This window comes from Mustelus asterias, chromosome 16 (assembly GCF_964213995.1).
Source record: "Mustelus asterias chromosome 16, sMusAst1.hap1.1, whole genome shotgun sequence".
In the NCBI taxonomy this organism is placed as follows: domain Eukaryota; kingdom Metazoa; phylum Chordata; class Chondrichthyes; order Carcharhiniformes; family Triakidae; genus Mustelus; species Mustelus asterias.
Genome location: NC_135816.1, coordinates 61783710 through 61802799, shown reverse-complemented (window position 1 = coordinate 61802799; position 19090 = coordinate 61783710). Strand labels below are relative to the sequence as shown.

General features: G+C 42.6%; 1 protein-coding gene across 6 annotated transcripts in view; it reads right to left on the bottom strand.

Moving 5' to 3' along the window:
- rab24 (RAB24, member RAS oncogene family) overlaps positions 1-19090 on the bottom strand; it is a 28045-nt gene that overhangs the window by 3238 nt on the left and 5717 nt on the right. For 5 of the 6 annotated variants that reach the window (XM_078231188.1, XM_078231187.1, XM_078231190.1 and 2 more), the window contains 7 exons: positions 17185-17399; positions 10694-10762; positions 8602-8680; positions 7472-7539; positions 6837-6936; positions 428-478; positions 98-160 (listed from right to left, as the gene is read on the bottom strand). In XM_078231188.1, the coding sequence (XP_078087314.1) occupies positions 98-160; positions 428-478; positions 6837-6936; positions 7472-7539; positions 8602-8680; positions 10694-10762; positions 17185-17301 (547 nt within the window). In that variant the 5' untranslated portion in view covers positions 17302-17399. Of the gene's footprint in view, positions 1-97; positions 161-427; positions 479-6836; positions 6937-7471; positions 7540-8601; positions 8681-10693; positions 10763-17184; positions 17400-17526; positions 17723-19090 lie in introns of those variants that run through there. The other variant, XM_078231192.1, reaches the window with a different exon arrangement.

Below are 19090 nucleotides of genomic sequence, written 5' to 3'. Positions count from 1 at the left end.
CCCCAGACATTCTCTCATACACTGAACGTCCAGAGCTTTCTGCATAGTCTACGTGTAGACTCCTCGCCTATTGATATCCCAATCCCCATCAATTTACCTGTCATCACCTGGAAGGCTGTTACATTCACATAATCTTCTGCTACTATCTGAAAGAGTTCATCTGAAACAAAAGAACAAAAAGATTTTGGTTCATTGCATTCAAACTCCTCTAGATTACACTCAACTCCTCACTGCAGTCTGATTACAAAATCCTCCAATTCTCTTCCAAGACTCCATTAGAAAACCTCCCACTACAGATCCCATTGCATCTCCTTTGCTCATCAAAACATTATTACGATGTTTCACAGAGGGGGGGGGGGGGGGGGGGGCGGGTGGATGAGACAGCTGTGGTGTGACGCACACAAATATATAGAAAATAGAAACTTACCAACATTCTGGCCCGTCTTACTGGAGGTTTCAAACAGCTTGGCTTTGATCTCTGAAAAATAAACATTGCACATGACGGATACAGTGATGAACATCCAAACAGATGAAACAGAAATCAGAAATATACTCTTAACTTGCTGTTCACTAAATGTCTGAAATCATGAAGAAGAGAAAACATGCAAGATAATGGGTTTATGCAGTGATGCTGTGTTATATTTTGGACTTCTATCTTAGACACTTTCCTTGTGCTCACAATTAAACAGCATTTCCATAAGCAAGCTCACTCCTAAGTGCTTTTACCTGTTCAGTACCTGGGCAACAGACGAAAATCCAAGGGCTGAACAGAGACTATTGTTTAGTATTTGCTTAACTGGATTTATGGAAGGATCTAATTGAATTTCCGTAAGTTAAACGCTGTCAACATGTGGTTTAGGCTATAAACTATCTGAAAGAAATATTGATTAGCAAAGGTAACAGAAACAGAGACTAATAGTGCCCTTAATGTATTGGACATGCTTCCTTCCTGGATATAAAGGTTAATTTACCTGTGCTGAAAAAAACATAGTAAAGCTGCACCTGAAAAGGTCCCTGAGCATTATTTTTGCTATTATCCTTCCTCTCACATTTAGAAATCAATTTAGAAAGATGCTGAACTGGGGGAAATAAGTTTGGTGAGATACATGTCACAATTCCTTTGAAGTTTAACCTAGGAACAACATAACAATGGAAGACAGAAAATGCTGGAAAATCTCTGCATCTGTTGAGCGAGAATAGAGCTGACGATGCCGTCAGACCTGCTGAGATTTTCCAGCGTTTTCCATTTTTGTTTCAGATTCCAACATCAGCAGTATTTTGCCTTTATAATAATGGAAGATACAGATCAAAATTCTTACTTTCACAGAACACTCACTGTTCAGTCAAATACATGCCACCATTCGGAAATTTTGACAGGCCATTTCTATGCAGATAAGACGCAAGAACACGCTTAGGCTGACAACTCATGGTTTTGCAGTCAGCACCAGTGCAGTACAGAGGAAATGTTCCGCTGTGTACGTACAGTTTTTGAAATGAGCTATTATACCGAGTCTGCCCTTTCAGATGTATAAAAACACTGAACTAATATTTCTCCCTCAACAAACAGCACCAAAACAGGTGATCTGATAATACATCTCACAGCTGGCTCTGGATGAATCGGCATTTGGTACACCAAAACAGTGATGACGGTTCATAATTGGTTGTAAACATTTTGAAACATTCCGATGATGAGAAATACACAATTACAAGATTTGTTTCTATATGCACTGTACAAACAACAAAGAACAATACAGCACAGGAACAGGCCCTTCGGCCCTCCAAGCCCGCGCCGCTCCCCGGTCCAGGATTGAATCCTGAATCCAGGATCCCCGCCCAATTTTCCAGCCTATCTACATACCAATATCCTATCCACCGAGCTGTCCCTCACAGCTACGATGCTTTGTTCATTACAACCTATTAACTCACCCCCACCCCCCCATTCCAGACCATGTGATCTCCAGGGAGAGGCAAAAACCCAGAGTGAAAAACCCCAGGGCCAATATGGGGAAAAAAAATCTGGGAAATTCCTCTCCGACCCCCTGAGGCGATCGAAACGAGTCCAGGAGATCACAATGGCCCTGATCGGAAAATGCTTCCCAACCCTAGTCATTTCCACTTCCACGAACACCATATGAATTCCCTGCCCCCGAGACAGGTTCCCAACTATCCGCAGTCTCGCTCTGTACTGGCACCAGCAAGATGATCATAGAATGAAGCCTTGAAACGAGAAACAAGGAACAATTAGCCCGCGCCGCTCCCTGGTCCAGACTCGACCACTCTTTTGTATCCCTCCATTCCCACTCCGTTCATATAGCTGTCTAGATAAGTCTTAAACGTTCCCAGTGTGTCCGCCTCCACCACCTTGCCCGGCAACACATTCCAGGCCCCCACGACCCTCTGTGTGAAATATGTCCTTCTGATATCTGTGTTAAACCTCCCCCCCCTTCACCTTGAACCTATGACCCCTCGTGAACGTCACCACCGACCCGGGGAAAAGCTTCCCACCGTTCACCCTATCTATGCCTTTCATAATTTTATACACCTCTATTAAGTCTCCCCTCATCCTCCGTCTTTCCAAGGAGAACAACCCCAGTTTCCCCAATCTCTCCTCGTAACCAAGCCCCTCCATACCAGGCAACATCCTGGTAAACCTCCTCTGTACTCTCTCCAAAGCCTCCACGTCCTTCTGGTAGTGTGGCGACCAGAACTGGACGCAGTATTCCAAATGCGGCCGAACCAACGTTCTATACATCTGCAACATCAGACCCCAACTCTTATACTCTATGCCCCGTCCTATAAAGGCAAGCATGCCATATGCCTTCTTCACCACCTTCTCCACCTGTGACGTCACCTTCAAAGATCTGTGGACTTGCACACCCAGGTCCCTCTGCGTCTCTACACCCTTTATGGTTCTTCCATTTATCGTGTAGCTCCTCCCTACATTATTCCCACCAAAATGCATCACTTCGCATTTATCAGGATTGAACTCCATCTGCCATTTCCTTGCCCAAATTTCCAGCCTATCTATATCCTTCTGTAGCCTCTGACAATGTTCCTCACTATCTGCAAGTCCTGCCAGTTTTGTGTCGTCCGCAAACTTACTGATCACCCCTGTAACCAGAGAGTCAAATAAAAATACACATTGCAAACCTTTCCAGTGCTCCCAGCAATTATCAGGTCAGAGACACAAGGCACTCAAGTGATCTGTTAGTCAACATTGCAGAAAATGAAACATTTTATTGAGGTGTGCGATGTATTTTCTACAGAGCAGCAGATTGGAGAGGATATGCCTGATGTGTTAAAATGGTGAACAGATTTGATTCTGACCAAATGGATAAGTTATTTGAGATGGTGAATGATAATACTAATCTAGAACATGCATATTCAATCCCTAGCCAGTGCAATAAATGTTTGGGCGGAGGGGGAGGAGAGTGGGGCCAAGAGGCGAAGCAGAGTAGGGGAGAGCCAAGTGAAGAGGTGTAGGGAAGAGAATGAGGTAGAAGTGGTAAGGTGTAGGGAGGAAATTCCAGAGCTTCAGGCTTACAGTAGAACATAGGAAGAGTAGGCTATTCAGCCCATCAAGCCTGTTCTGCCATTTAACTGGATTATGGCAGATTGTCTATCTCAACACTATCTTCCTGCACTATCCCCAATCAAGCCCTGTAAAAATTAGGTACACTTCAATGAGATAACCTCTCATTCTTCTAAACTCTGGGAAGTACAGATCCAGTCTCCTCACTCTCTCCTCATAGGACAGACCCACCACCCCAGGGATTAGTCTGGTCCCTCTATAGCCAATATATCCTCTTCCTTGTGGAAGGAGACTAAAATAGGACACAAAATAGCACGCAAGAAACAATACTTTTCACTGTATCGCAATACAGGTGACAATAAATCAAAGGAAAAATTCTTCTTGTGTGATCTCACCAAGGCTCTATGCAAGGTCGACTTACTCCTGTACTAGAACATGCACATTCAATCCTTAGCCGGTGCAATAAACGTTTGGGTGAGAGGCAGAGGGGGAGAAGAGTGGGGTCGAGAGGCGGAGGGGGAGTGATTAAAATCGGGATGCTCAAGAAGCCAGAATTAGATGAGTGCACATGTCTCGGAGAGTTGTGGGACTGGAGGAGATTATGGAAGTAGGATGGGTGAATGGAATTTAAAATAAGGATGAGTAGTCACAGGACATGGAAGAGAATGGTGTTGTCAACTGTGCCAAAGGTTGCAGACAATCGAGAAAGACAAGGAGGAAGGTTTACCTCGGTCACAGTCACACAGGATGTCTTGTGACTTCGGAATGAACCGTTTCGGTTTACAGCAGAACGGAAACCTGATTGGAGGGATTCAAATATGGAGTTCTGAAAAAGGTGGGCAGATATTTGGAAGTTGGCAACACGTCGAAGGACTTCGGAGGAAAGGGAGGTTGGAGATGAGGTAGTGCTTTGCAAGGATGACAGGTCAAGGGTTTTTTTTTGAGTAGAGTGGTGATGGCAAATTTAAAAGGGAGATGAACAACAGTGGGAGAGAGAAAAAGCATTAACAAATGGGCTAACATGGGGGCCAGGAGGTGAAGTTGGGTGGTCAGCAGTTTAGTGGGAATAGGACTGAGAGAATAGGAAGTGAGTCTCGTGGACAAGATGAGCTCAGAAGGAATGAGGAAAGATGGGAGAGAAACTAGAGAAAGATGCAAGTTCAGGGCTCGGGCAGGAGAACATTAGGCAAAGTTTGTCGCTCTACATTTGGATGCTTGTGAACAAGAGATGAGTTCCTGTGTGTAGGTTAAAGTAGATTCATGGACATGTGCAATGGTACACAGCATTGAAATGTACTGTACCCAACACCACAAGTATGGAGACTTAACTTAAACACAACACACATCCCAATACCCCTCCCCATCACAGCTCATCGCAAAGATTAAATCAAAAATATTGCAGCTGTAACAGAGGTTTGTTGCCATTTGAACTTGCAACCATCCTTTGGGGTTACAAAAATGCTCATTAAGCTGCTCAGAATTTGACAGCGACTTGCTGCATCTCTAAAACAAAAATGTTCAATTCAAATGCAAGAATTCAGAAAAAAAATACATACCTGACCAAAGAGACAGAAGGGTCAAGGACAAAATTATGAAGCTCCTTCTATGATGAGTCCTACTGACAGGGGTTAGTCTCCTCAGGAAAGGATCAGAAAGTATTGAAAAAATCCCATCTATACCTACCCACTGAACTGCAGGGAGCATTCTTGGGACATGAGCATTGCTGGCAAGGCCAGCATTTCTTGTCCATCCCTAATTACTTGATGGTGGTCATGAGCCACATTCTTGACTACTACACTAATGGGAAACTTACCCCATTCATCACTCAAGCCTGACCAGATCAGTTTTAACATCTGAAATATTCATTCCATATTCTCCTTTAAACTGATCCAGACAGAGAATTTAAGGCAAAAAAAAATTAATACAGACAATTCTCATTTGTTTCCTCCTTCCATGCCTGGTTCAAAGTAACATATTAATTTGATTTGGTCATTTACAAAATAAGAGACTTAACCATCTGTATAATCTTGAATATTGTGGTAATCAATTCCCTGAACACAGCAATCATTCTGCATAAGAACACTCTTCGCTCCTCATGGTGTAGGTGCACCCACAGTGACCATATGCCATAAGATCTCGTGACCTGCAGAGTCAATGTGGATACCTCACTGTCTCAACTACCTTTGATGGATCTATCTTGCTGGTGGGTCAGGACATACTCAGGGAAGGTGATGAAGGAATTAAGGATTGTAAGGTATAATTCTGAGTGTATGATTATGTCAGACTGCTGATTCACTGGTCTGTGAAATAACACTCCCAATTTTGACGGAAGCCCCAGCTGAGAGTAAGGATGACTTTGCAGAGTTGACTGGGCAGGGTGTATCTTTGTCATGTTGAGGCCAGATTAATACTAGGTGGTCCATCTGCTATTTTCTTTTATTAATCTTGTCTGTCATGGTTTGATATAACTAACTGGTTTGGTAGGTCAGTTAAGTATCAATCATATTGCTGTGGATCTAGAATCACATGTAAACTGATGGGCACTGTGGGTGCACCTACACCATGTGGAACGAAGGGTGTTCTTGTGCAGAATGAAGATGGTAGATTTCCTCTTCTGAATGACACGAGTGAGCCAGATGGGTTTTGATGACAATCCGTTAGTTTAATTAATATTACTGCTGAGACAACCTTTTCATTCTAGATTTATTAATTGAATTTAATTCCATGGTGGGATTTGAACTCGTATCTTTGGAATATTAGTCTAAACTGCTGGATTACTGATGCAGTAACTATTACCATTATGGTAATGTTTCCTCCTTTGAAAGGCCAGGTCATTATAGAATACCACATAAAACATTAGTTCAACTTCCAGACATTTCCAAACATACACTTTAAATAGCAGTTGAGAGAAGACGTCTGCTGAATAATTGAATTCTTAGTTGCTGATGTTAGAATAGATATAAATTATGTAGAAGACACTTTTAGTCAATTTAAAGTACTGGAAAGTTATCAATGTCTAAAATGTTACTAGACTTACTGTCAGCACAGAAAATGAGCTGCAAAAGAAATTGCCCCAAAAACTCTGATTGATAGGAAATTTAACCCCTTCATTACTCAAGCCTGACCTGATCAATTTTCCCATCGCAAATATTTATTCTGTTTTCTTCTTTAAACTGACTCACACTGGGAATCTCAGAAAAAATCCGCATGGAATATTTCCATTCATTCTTTCCTTGCCAGCTTGAACAAAATAGCAGCATATTAACTTCTTACGGTGAGTATCTTGCAAAGTAATAGACTTTACCATCTGTGTAATCTTGAACATCGTGGTAATCAACTCCCCGTGCACTGCGATCATTCTGAACAAGATCACTCTTGGTTCCACACAAATAGATTTTGCAATGCTAAAAAGAGAAGAAACACAGTGACCCCAGCTGTCAGTCAGCCAACCTAAATTCTAAAACGCACGAGAACCTAGAACCACATTGCAAAACCATTACCCAAACCTCAAAATAGATCAGCACCCGCAGCCCGCAATGAAAATACAGTCACCAAATCCTAAAGTAGACAAAACCCACAGTGCAAATCCAGCTAATAAACCCCCAACACAAGCCGATTCCATAACCCACGCTATAAGCCTATCAAAATCCCAGCGCCCACAGTATCTCCACTACACAAACCCCAAAGTAGAACAGAGGCTGGTATTCCCACTGGATGTGCAAACTGCATTGCACATTCTGAACCCCTGAAATTCTAACACACTGCAATAACTTCCAACTTCTGATAGAATAAACGAGAATAGCAGCGAGAGAATTGTAGTCCACACTACGAATTAGTTACTTCAAAACGATGACTCACAATTGGAAACCAACAACAAACTGAGCCCCATCTATTCCGTAAAGGGTTAAAACCCGTTCCTCTGCATTATAACAAACTCACCTCTTCACAGTTCCGGACTTCATTCACCCAGAATCTTGCCCTTGCATAGCTGCTACTGTCAGTTAAATCTGGAAGACAGAAATGCCATTCAATAATTACAGATAATAGCCACGGGGCACAGCCATTATAGAAGGAATTTCAGAAATGTGGAAGATTCTATTACAATCTGTAACAAAATTGTAGGCGCATTTTGAAGACTCGTGTGTGTGTGTATATATATATTAAAAAAAAAACTTAGTTTGCCTTGTCTTTCTTTCCCACCTTTAGACAGAAGCTGATCAGTAAATCTTCCCACTTCAAGGCCACACAAAGTTTTTCTGTTGACTACAGGCAGCATCTTTTGTCATGCTCATTAAACACATAATCCAATGAATTTTCCAGAAATAGAGATAACTTTTCAAGGAAGAGTTCATAATATTCCCAAATGCTTTAGGTTGTGAAACATCAGTTTACGAAATGTTTTTGTACATCAGATCCTAATGCAATTTCTGACGCTGTGTTGGAAATATGCTTTGGGCCCAGGATAATGCAGCCCTACTCATCAATTAAATAACTATACGAGTGAAAAGAGTATGACATTGTACCGTGCTACATTGTACATGGTAGGTCAGATAATTAGTATGATAGGAACATAAGAAATAGAAGCTCGAGGAAGCAATTTAGTCCCTGAAGTTTTTCCACGTCATTAAACATGATCAAGACTGATGATCTACCCTCATTCCACTTTGCCACACTATTTCCACATCTTTGGATTAAGTCAGACTCCCATGCGCAAGCTGTTCAGGCTATCCACTATGGGGCAGTTCACATCACATCTTTCTTTAAATTCCTTTTTTGAATCACTTGAAGAAAAATTGGAACTGCTCAAGTTACAGCCAGGTACTAAAGCTCTGCCATGTTATGGGAAGGTAGAATTTAACAAATATAGAGCAAACCATTGCTCCTAGCTGCAGCAGGGTTTGATTCTGCATGAATCTAAATTCACGATGTTTATAATGGTGAACAGCAGCAATACCATCAGATTCACGAACTTTCTTCTGGTGAATAGTCCCTCACTGGCCACTACAAATTATGACTCTGCACACAAGATTACACACAGCACAAATGTAATACCATTGTAGATTTCTTACCAAAACACACAACAGCTGCTCGGGCTCCTCGATAGTAGATTCGGCTCATGGATTCGTACCGTTCTGATCCTGCAGTGTCCTGATGGGGAACAAAATGTATCCACTACTTGTACTCTCAACTTTGGAAAGAGGTTGGAGAGAAAGGAAGCATGACATGCCAGCTAATCATTCCAGGGCTACTCCCCTCACACCCCTAAAGCTGGTAAAGAGCCCAGTGTAGGCAAGATGGCTCCATGGTCTTGAACACTTGAAAGAGTAGAGCGCAGCTAGTCCAGATAATATGAGGACTATCATACAATCACAGAATGGGAGATGCATTGTTTAAATAAAAATTGCGCATTCTCCAAGGGTTTCAAAACAAACCCGAGTGTCTTTCTGGTAGGAGAGAGTTTAGGACAATCTCTATCTCTCAGCTCCAGTCACTGAAACCACTACTTTGTCAAGGAAGGAAATTAAAATGACCAGAAGATTGAATGGTGCAAATAATGGATGTTTGCAAAAAATCACATCAGAGAAATCCAGTCATAAAATCCAAAAGAGACCATAAACCATGGTACTGACACTCAAGTGGTTTGAACTCTGAAACTTAGCCTTAAATGCACCTTCTAAAATTTGAATATAACTGAGATAAACACCTGGGAGAGAGGATTCAAAGAGGAAGGATAGGATATAGACATCAATTTAGATTTATTAGGTCAAATGGACTCTTTCTGTGCTGCACATTATAAGTAATTCCATACAAAAGCTAGCAGTATGCTCCACTATCAGATAATGACTTGTAGACTTTAAGAAATAATACCTGATCTTGATGCAGGTATGTTATATCAATTTAATTGGTGCTCCCCAGTAGCTAAGTAGCATACCCATGCTAAACTTTATCAACAAGGATTATCCGAGGAATAATCCATGATTTATGCTGCATTATCCCATCCTTTGGTGCTAGTGAGAACATTAAAATTGGTCTCATCTTACACAGGGGAGAAAATGGCCAAAAACTGAAACACAAAGGTCACACTTTGATTACTATCCAGCAGCATCTGCCACAAAGTACATGGTTGAAATGGATTGGACTTGGCTCTAATACATTTGAACAATCAAGTACTTCCACATTTTTCTCTAGGCTTGTCACCTGGGCAAGTTACAGGAAACCTTCTGGTTCCTGTGTAACTATACCCAAATATTCACCACTTTCAAGTGAAAAGTGGGCTGAGAGGAGTGGAGCAGAGGGAGAGGAGAGAGAGAGAAGAGAATAATCATTCCCTGATACCTTCTGCAATTTGTGTCATATTTTATCCTGCATTTCCAAGACACTTCAGAACTTCATATTATAGAAAGAATATAGAGGCACTACAAAAATGCAAAGAGGAATTACAAGAATGACAACAGAACTAAGAGCTTATATTTATCAAGAAAGATTAAACATACAAGGCTCTTTTCTTTAGAAAAGTGAAAGTCATTAACAGGGTAGACAGAGAAAATATTTCCATTTGTGCAGGAAGCAAGGACTAAGGGTTATAGATATAATATAGTCACTTATAAATCAACTGAGGAGGAACTTCTTCATTCAGAGTGGTTAAATTATGGAACTCACTACCAAAAGGAGTGGTCGAGGTGAATAAGCATTTAAGGGAAACTGTATAAGTGCGAGGAGATAGCAACATATTCTGATAAGGTTCAACGAAGTGGGTAAAAGGAAGCTTGTGTGGAGTATAGAAATGGGCATCGACCAATTGACTCGAATGGCCTGTTTGGTGCTGTACATTCTACGTAATTTATGCAAAAATGAATCAGCAAACTCCATTGCTAGAGGATGAATTGTACATTTGAGCAATAACTTGTTGCAGGTTCACCAAAAAACCCTTCAGGGAATCCCTGTTATATTTATCCTTACTGGTGATGAATTAGACTAACACTCATTCCTGCATATTTGTAACTTGTGGGGTTACACAATCAACTTCAGCCACACAATCAGCCTCAGCCACATCAAATAGAACTACACAACAATGGTTTCAGTAATCAAAACAAATCAATCCTCCCTCTCTCCAAAATAACTAATATGCTAACCACTTCAGAACTAAAGACATCAGCTTACCCAGATGCCAAGCGTGATCGCCTTTTCACCAACATGGATGAGTTTGGCCACAAATGCAGCCCCGATCGTCTGAAATAGAAACCTGTGAATTAATCATAGGTCTGTTCCCTGAAAACCCCTGAAACATAGATAACTTACATTCTTTAGCCATTTGTTCAAAATGCCTGGTGAATACAAGAGTCAAAACATTAACTCGGTTTCTCTCACCAGCAGACCAAACCAGTTGATCTTTTCCAAAACTGTTTTATGCCTGGTGAATACTCTTGTGTTGGCTGCAATCTTTCAGAGATATGGTTGTGAGAACCAAATAACTGGGTTAAATATTAATTGCATAAAGCATGTGGGAACATCAATGCACCACATACACAGGGAGAATGAGGGTAGAGATCATTATTTGCAGCTATGTGCCCACAACTCATTAGCTCACCATACCACTGGTATCCTTAATTGAAAATGGTGCTAAACAAAAGGCACTTCTTGGCTTCTGTGAGGTATATTTAGGCTGTATAGGAGAAAGCTCGATTGTTTCCTCTCCATTTCTCTTGAATTTTTTTTACTTCCACGGCACCACCCAACACTGGAAATCCTGAGTGTGAATTACAGACAAAGCTGAGTTTTGCAACTTTAGAGGGGTAAACATCAAGTTGGAGTTTCCAATCTTCAATCAAACAAGTTGGGAGAAACTAAACATTGTGGGTCGGAAGTCATTTTTCTAGGATCCAACGAGTATAGGCCCCACCGCAACTCAGGAATCAGCCTAGTGAACATTCTCTGAATTGCTTCCAATGTAGTTACATTAAATTCTCCAAAGTTTTGCACTTTTTCAGTCAATTCAGCCCAGATTGTGTTGATATTGCTGGCCTAAATGAACCAAAATTCCACAACTGTAACTCAGATTCTATTTAAACACAATGATTACAGCCCCTTACCCTCCAGAACACAAGGTCATGCCAACTGTCCCCCCAGATTTAATTAATTAGGAAATTACGTCCAAACCATGCACGAAATTAGATTGGTCACAGTTTAGGTTGACAATAAAGTGAACGTGCATAATTACAAATGTAAAATCTTCAGTGAACAGTTGGTGTTAACAGAATGCAATGGATTTTTTCTCACCCTTCCCATTAAAAAGTATTGCTTGATGCAGTGGTGTAGTGGTATTGTCATTGGACTAGTAATCCAGAGACCCATGGGAATGGAGGGATACAAAAGAGTGGTCTAGTTTGGACTAGGGAGCGTCGCGGGCTAATTGTTCTTTGTTTCTCGTTTCAAGGCTTCATTCTATGATCATCTTGCTGGTGCCAGTACAGAGCGAGACTGCGGATAGTTGGGAACCTGTCTCGGGGGCAGGGAATTCAGATGGTGTTCATAAAGCAGAAGTGGAAATGAATAGGGTTGGGAAGTATTTTCTGTTCATGGCCAGTGTGATCTCCTGGACTCGTTTCGATTGCCTCAGGGGGTCGGAGAAGAATTTCCCAGATTTTATTTTCCCCATATTGGCCCTGGGGTTTTCACTCTGGGTTTTCGCCTCTCCCTGGAGATCACATGGTCTGAAATGGGGGGGGTGGGGGTGAGTTAATAGGTTGTGATGAACAAAGCATCGTAGCTGTGAGGGACAGCTCGGTGGATAGGATATTAGGATGTAGATAGGCTGGAAAATTGGGCGGGGATCCTGGATTCAGGATTCAATCCTGGACCGGCGCGGGCTTGGAGGGCCGAAGGGCCTGTTCCTGTGCTGTATTGTTCTTTGTAATGCTCCAGGGAGCCAGATTCCAATCCCATCACAGCATGTGTTAAAAAATTTGAAGTGAATTTTAAAAAGTCCAGAATTGAAAGTATCACGATGACCATAAAACCATTGTCAATTGTAAAAGCCCATCTGGTTCACTAATTTAGGGGAGGAAATCTGCTGTCCTTCCCTAGTCTGGCCGACATGTGACTCCAGATCCACAGCAATGTGGTTGACTGAAATGCCCTCGGGAATGGCCTCAGCTCAAGGACAATCAGGGTTGGGCAATAAATGCTGGTCCAGCCAACGATGCCCACATCACGTGAATAAAGTTTTAAAATTGCATTTAAGAGTGAAACTAGCACAATTTTATTAATACAACTGAAAATGGGTTGATCAGCAAAAAAATAAGTATTTTTAGTAAGCACTCAGTCCTCACCTATAAATAACCCATTTAAAGAAATCACTGAAAATGATTTTTAAAACCTATAATGAAGCATTCGATATTTTCTCTGAGGACACAAGTCAGTTCCTTCAAGAAGCTAACAGTTTTGACATGAGAAACCTTCTACATTGCGTCTACTCATGCCCATGTGCCTAAGAAAATGAGCTCAATTCAAAGAGCTTTCTCCAACCAGCCTAACCTTACGGTTTTGTTCCGTGGACATGCTCACATTTGTGGGCTAGGCCTCTGCAGAGTGAAATGAGTTTCAAATCTGTGCTAAAGATTGCGGAAAATACGAACGCAAGGGCATTGGTGCATAGCAGGAGCAGGAGTGGACCATTCAGCCCTTCAAACCTGTTCCACCATTCAGTAAGATCATGGCTGATCCGAAAGTGGTTTTAACTCAACTTTCCTGCTGCCCTCGTCAATCAAAAAATCTGTAACTCAGTCTTGAATATATTTAATGACCCACTGCTCCCTATGGAAAAGAATTCTGAGACTAACGACCCTGAGGGAAGAAATTCCTCCATATCTCTGACTTCAATGGAAGAGTAAGAAGTCTCACAACACCAGGTTAAAGTCCAACAGATCTATTTAGTAGCACAAGCTTTCAGAGCGCTGCTCCTTCATCAGGTGAGTGGGAGCTCTGTTCACTAACAGGGCATATAAAAACACAAACTCAATTTACAAAATAATGGTTGGAATGCGATTCTTTACAGCTAATCAAGTCTTAAAAGGTACAGACAATGTGAGTGGAGAGAGGGTTAAGCACAGGTTAAAGAGATGTGTATTGTCTCCAGCCAGGACAGTTAATGAGTTTTGCAAGTCCAGGCAAGTCGTGGGGGTTACAGATAGTGTGACATGAACCCAAGATCCCGGTTGAGGCCGTCCTCATGTGTGCGGAACTTGGCTATCAGTTTCTGCTCAGCAATTCTGCGTTGTCGTGAAGGCCACCTTGGAGAACGCTTACCCGAAGATCAGAGGCTGAATGTCCGTGACTGCTGAAGTGTTCCCCAACAGGAAGAGAACACTCCTGCCTAGTGATTGTCGAGCGGCGTTCATTCATCCGTTGTCATAACATCTGCATGGTCTCCCCAATGTACCATGCCTCGGGACATCCTTTCCTGCAGCTTATCAGGTAAGCAACGTTGGCTAAGTTGCAAGAGTATGTACCGTGTACCTGGTGGATGGTGTTCTCACACGAGATGATGGCATCCGTGTCGACGATCCGGCACGTCTTCCAGAGGTTGCTGTGGCAGGGTTGTGGGGTGTCGTGGTCACTGTTCTCCTGAAGCCTGGGTAGTTTGCTGCGGACAATGGTCTGTTTGAGGTTGTGCAGTTGTTTGAAGGCAAGTGGGGGTGTGGGGATGGCCTTGGCGAGATGTTCGTCTTCAACGATGACATGTTGAAGGCTCCGGAGAAGATGTCGTAGCTTCTCCTCTCCGGGGAAGTACTTGACGACGAAGGGTACTCTGTCCGCCGTGTCCCATGTTTGTCTTCTGAGGAGGTCGGTGCTGTGGCGCATCAGAACTGTCGATCGATGAGTCGAGCGCCATATCCTGTTCTTATGAGGGCATCTTTCAGCATCTGGAGGTGTCTATTGCGTTCCTCCTCATCTGAGCAGATCCTGTGTATACGGAGGGCTTGTCCGTAGGGGATGGCTTCTTTAACGTGTTTAGGGTGGAAGCTGGAGAAGGGGAGCATCATGAGGTTATCTGTGGGCTTGCGGTACAGTGAAGTGCTGAGGTGACCGTCCTTGATGGAGATGCATGTGTCCAAGAATGCAACCGATTCCGGAGAGTAGTCCATGGTGAGTCTGATGGTGAGATGGAACTTGTTGATGTCATCATATAGTTGTTTCAGTGATTGTTCACCATGAGTCCAAAGGAAGAAAATGTCATCGATGTATCTCGTGTATAACATCAGTTGAAGGTCCTGTGCGGTGAAGAGATCTTGTTTGAACCTGTGCATGAAGATGTTGGCATATTGAGGTGCGAATTTGGTCCCCATGGTTGTTCTGTGTGTCTGGATGAAGAACTGGTTGTTGAAGGTGAACACATTGTGGTCCAGGATGAAGCTGATGAGTTGTAGAATTGAATCTGGAGATTGACAGTTGTCGGCGTTGAGTACTGAGGCAGTTGCCGCAAGGCCAACACACCCTGCTGTCCCATCGTATCGGGCAGTGGGACCCTCTGCAGTTCTCTACACTACAGAACAAGAGGCCATACCAACCAGCTTCCAAATGTAATGACTGGCAAGGTTTCCCACGGTGGAAGCCTCTTCAATTTTCAAAGCTGAACACTTACATTATGCAGGAAGCTAAGGGTGGACTGAATCCAGCACAGGCCAGCTACATTGAATCCTGGTAGCAAAACCTTGTCCAGCAGCACTCTCCAATCTCACACTGCTATGAATATTTTACTGGCATCACAAGGTCAGTGCGTGTAGCAGGCAAGCACAGGTTTTAACATGTGCGCATTGCTTAATGAAGGTTTCAGGAACAGCAAGGCTGCCGCGCAGTACACCAGTATAAACAGAGTCTATCCAGAGAAAGGAACAAACTCTGCAATGGGTCAGGTTCTGAGCCATTTTCATTGCGGACAAAACACAAATATCATCAACTTATTGCCGTGCAATAATTTCCCTACCTTCCTTTATTTGACATATAAATGCTACCGGAGAATGGTGGGGTTGAGGAGTTAGAACCTTGGATTTACCACCATGATCACTGCAATTACTAACCTTTAGCATACCAGAAAAGGGATACAGCGGCCCAGAATGAAAGTTATTGCAACTCTGAACAAAGAACAAAACAGCACAGGAATAGGCCCTTCGGCCCTCCAAGCCCGCGCCGCTCTCCGGTCCAGGATTGAATCCTGAATCCAGGATCCCCGCCCAATTTTCCAGCCTATCTACATACCAATATCCTATCCACCGAGCTGTCCCTCACAGCTACGATGCTTTGTTCATTACAACCTATTAACTCACCCCCACCCCCCCATTCCAGACCATGTGATCTCCAGGGAGAGGCAAAAACCCAGAGTGAAAAACCCCAGGGCCAATATGGGGAAAAAAAATCTGGGAAATTCCTCTCCGACCCCCTGAGGCGATCGAAACGAGTCCAGGAGATCACAATGGCCCTGATCGGGAAATGCTTCCCAGCCCTAGTCATTTCCACTTCCACGAACACCATATGAATTCCCTGCCCCCGAGACAGGTTCCCAACTATCCGCAGTCTCGCTCTGTACTGGCACCAGCAAGATGATCATAGAATGAAGCCTTGAAACGAGAAACAAGGAACAATTAGCCCGCGCCGCTCCCTGGTCCAAACTAGACCACTCTTTTGTATCCCTCCATTCCCACTCCGTTCATATAGCTGTCTAGATAAGTCTTAAACGTTCCCAGTGTGTCCGCCTCCACCACCTTGCCCGGCAACACATTCCAGGCCCCCACGACCCTCTGTGTGAAATATGTCCTTCTGATATCTGTGTTAAACCTCCCCCCCTTCACCTTGAACCTATGACCCCTCGTGAACGTCACCACCGAACAACTGAAAATATTTGATATTGTGGCATATGTGCTATTAGAATTCATCCTAACCTCGCCATCACTAACTTCTCCTTTGTTCCGCCTCTGATTCCCTCGGTGTACTTCTACAGTATGCAGAAGTTGCTGATTGAGGAAGCACAAACTGTTGACTTGCAATCCAATATTCTCAAGGTGCTTCCCATCAATCATTTTAGTTTAACTTTTTTTTATTGCTGTTTTCTTTGTTTTGGATAATCGATTTGGGTTCGTCAACCCTTCCCCAATGATTGACAATGTCCTTGCGAATGCAGGCACAGCTACATGCTGGTAGGTGATAGCCATTTGCAGCATGTTAATACATGGAGCAAATTTCTCATTTATTTTAAATGAATAAATACCTACATTAGCATAATGCAGACAGGAACTGGGTACATATCCATCAAGTGTTTGTCCATCAGCAACAGGGCTGCCAAAGCTGATGTGCACCTGTGGAATTGAGCTAAATTCAGAAGTCCACTTACAATAAGATTTCTCTATATGTTTCATGGAACTACGTAAATTACTTTATGCTTTTCCTATATTATTTTCCATCAGCCATTCCTCACTCAAGTTAATTAATTTCTCCTCTCTATGCTACTAACCAACTACACAGTGGGCACTTGCTTTGCATAATTAGCAAATTGATAACATTTCTGGTAGCACACATTCCCTCAGATAAACAGCGTATTCAGGGGTAAATGCACCCTGTTAAACATTGCCTACAGCACCATCAGTTTAAATCATACTCACATTCTGATATGGGCCATTGAGAAAACGATTGTGCACATATCTCTCCACCAGACTGGTCTTTCCCACAAACTCCTTTCCCAGCATTACCACCTTCACATCAACCCGCTGTCCACTCATTCTGTGACCTCTGATGCCCGCAGTCTATGTTCTGGTAACGAGGAGTAATTTCCACCATGCACAACAGCAATGTGGTTGTTCTGCTGGAATGGCTTCACCTGGTAACAAGGAAGGAAGGAGATGTTTATGGACATATGTGGAATTGCCTTTTCAGGTAACTAAAATAAAGCAATTAAGAGAAGATGATCGAGTCCTTCAATACATTTAAATAAAACTGCACTCCACCTTTGCCTTTACAAGTGCCTGTTTCTGTATTCTCTCACACTCTCATTCTGCACTGCTAGGTGCAGATTAATGAAACCAACCGTAAAGATGGGAAGTAACAGGAACACAGGAAATTGCAATTCTCAGTTCCTCAAGCCAAAATAAGACCTAACCAAATAGCACCAGTTTGTCCCTCCAAAGCTAATTTCCCGACTCTGTAAATTAATCTTACTGAAAGCTCACATATGCATGACACTGGGTGTGTGTAGACACACCCAGTGTCATGCAGGGAGGGTGGGAGGAAGTGGGTGTCGGGTGCGTGTCTCTCTGGTGGGGGAGCTTAGAGGTGGTGGGGGGGAGGGGTGTGTTCTTGCATAATCTGCCTTTAATTTTACCAGCAACCTGTTTGCCAGTGCCACTCGGCAGCAGTCACTACACACTTTGAATGTTCAGTACATTCAAAATTTGAGAAATGAAATTACACCCTGCACAATCACAACAACATTGACACTGCAATCATACTCTGCACATGCGATGCCACCTAACCTTTCGAAGAGCTTGATCAAGATTAGAATCGCATACTCTACAATCAATGACGTTGCCTGACCGGGATTAGAACTCAAATCTACCATCATAGCTACAGAATTTGACTGATTATAAATTCCTTGCAGTCACAGCCACAATGCCTGATGAAAAGTAGCAACTCATCCTACATAATCACAAATACAGAGCCTGCGATTGCAAACCAGCACCAACACTGCTAAAGCCCGAATATAATTAGAAGCATCAACACTGCAATCACAGCTAGAGTTTAACCAAAGTTAGAAACCTATCTGACACAACCGTAGGACTGTTGCTACACTATAAGATCACTTTAAAGCCATTTTGACATGATAAAGAATCTCTCTGATGTTAAACATTAACCTCTGACCTGTTCGAGTAAACAAACTGATTAACAAAAGGTCTAATGTACCGAACAAATTTCCGTTGACAGCAATTGTTCTCAAAAATGTTGAGATATAGTTGCTGATCCGATTATATAGCTTGTGTTACCTTTTATTATACTTTACATTTAACCTTGGATATCAGCAGTTATAATCCACAACCATTGTACAATATTGTATCCTAAGTGAGGTTGGGGAAATAAGGACAGTTACAAAAAACATTCATGTCTTACAACAGAGATTATTTTGAAACTGTGCACTACCAGCCCTTCCCCCAAACTATAAGTACCCTGGTACCTTGCTTGCACTGCACAATAAATTTCATAAGTAGCACATCATACAATTAGTAATCATTCTTGACCTAAACAACAGAACCTTTCAGAAGATATAGATGCATCAGTTTAAAATCTAAGTGGAGTGCCTCACATTATCATAGAAAACTGCCTAAATGCTCATTGCGATAATACTGTAAATAGGCCTGAATGAGAGGAAAATTAGGAGCCACAGTCATATCCATCCACCCAAATGGGATAGGGAACTTGGAAGCTGTACTTGGGAAGAGGCAATTTAATGCAATTGAGGTAAGAGGGTTACTTTGAATGTAAACACATTATTTACTGTTTGGATCAAGCCAACAAATC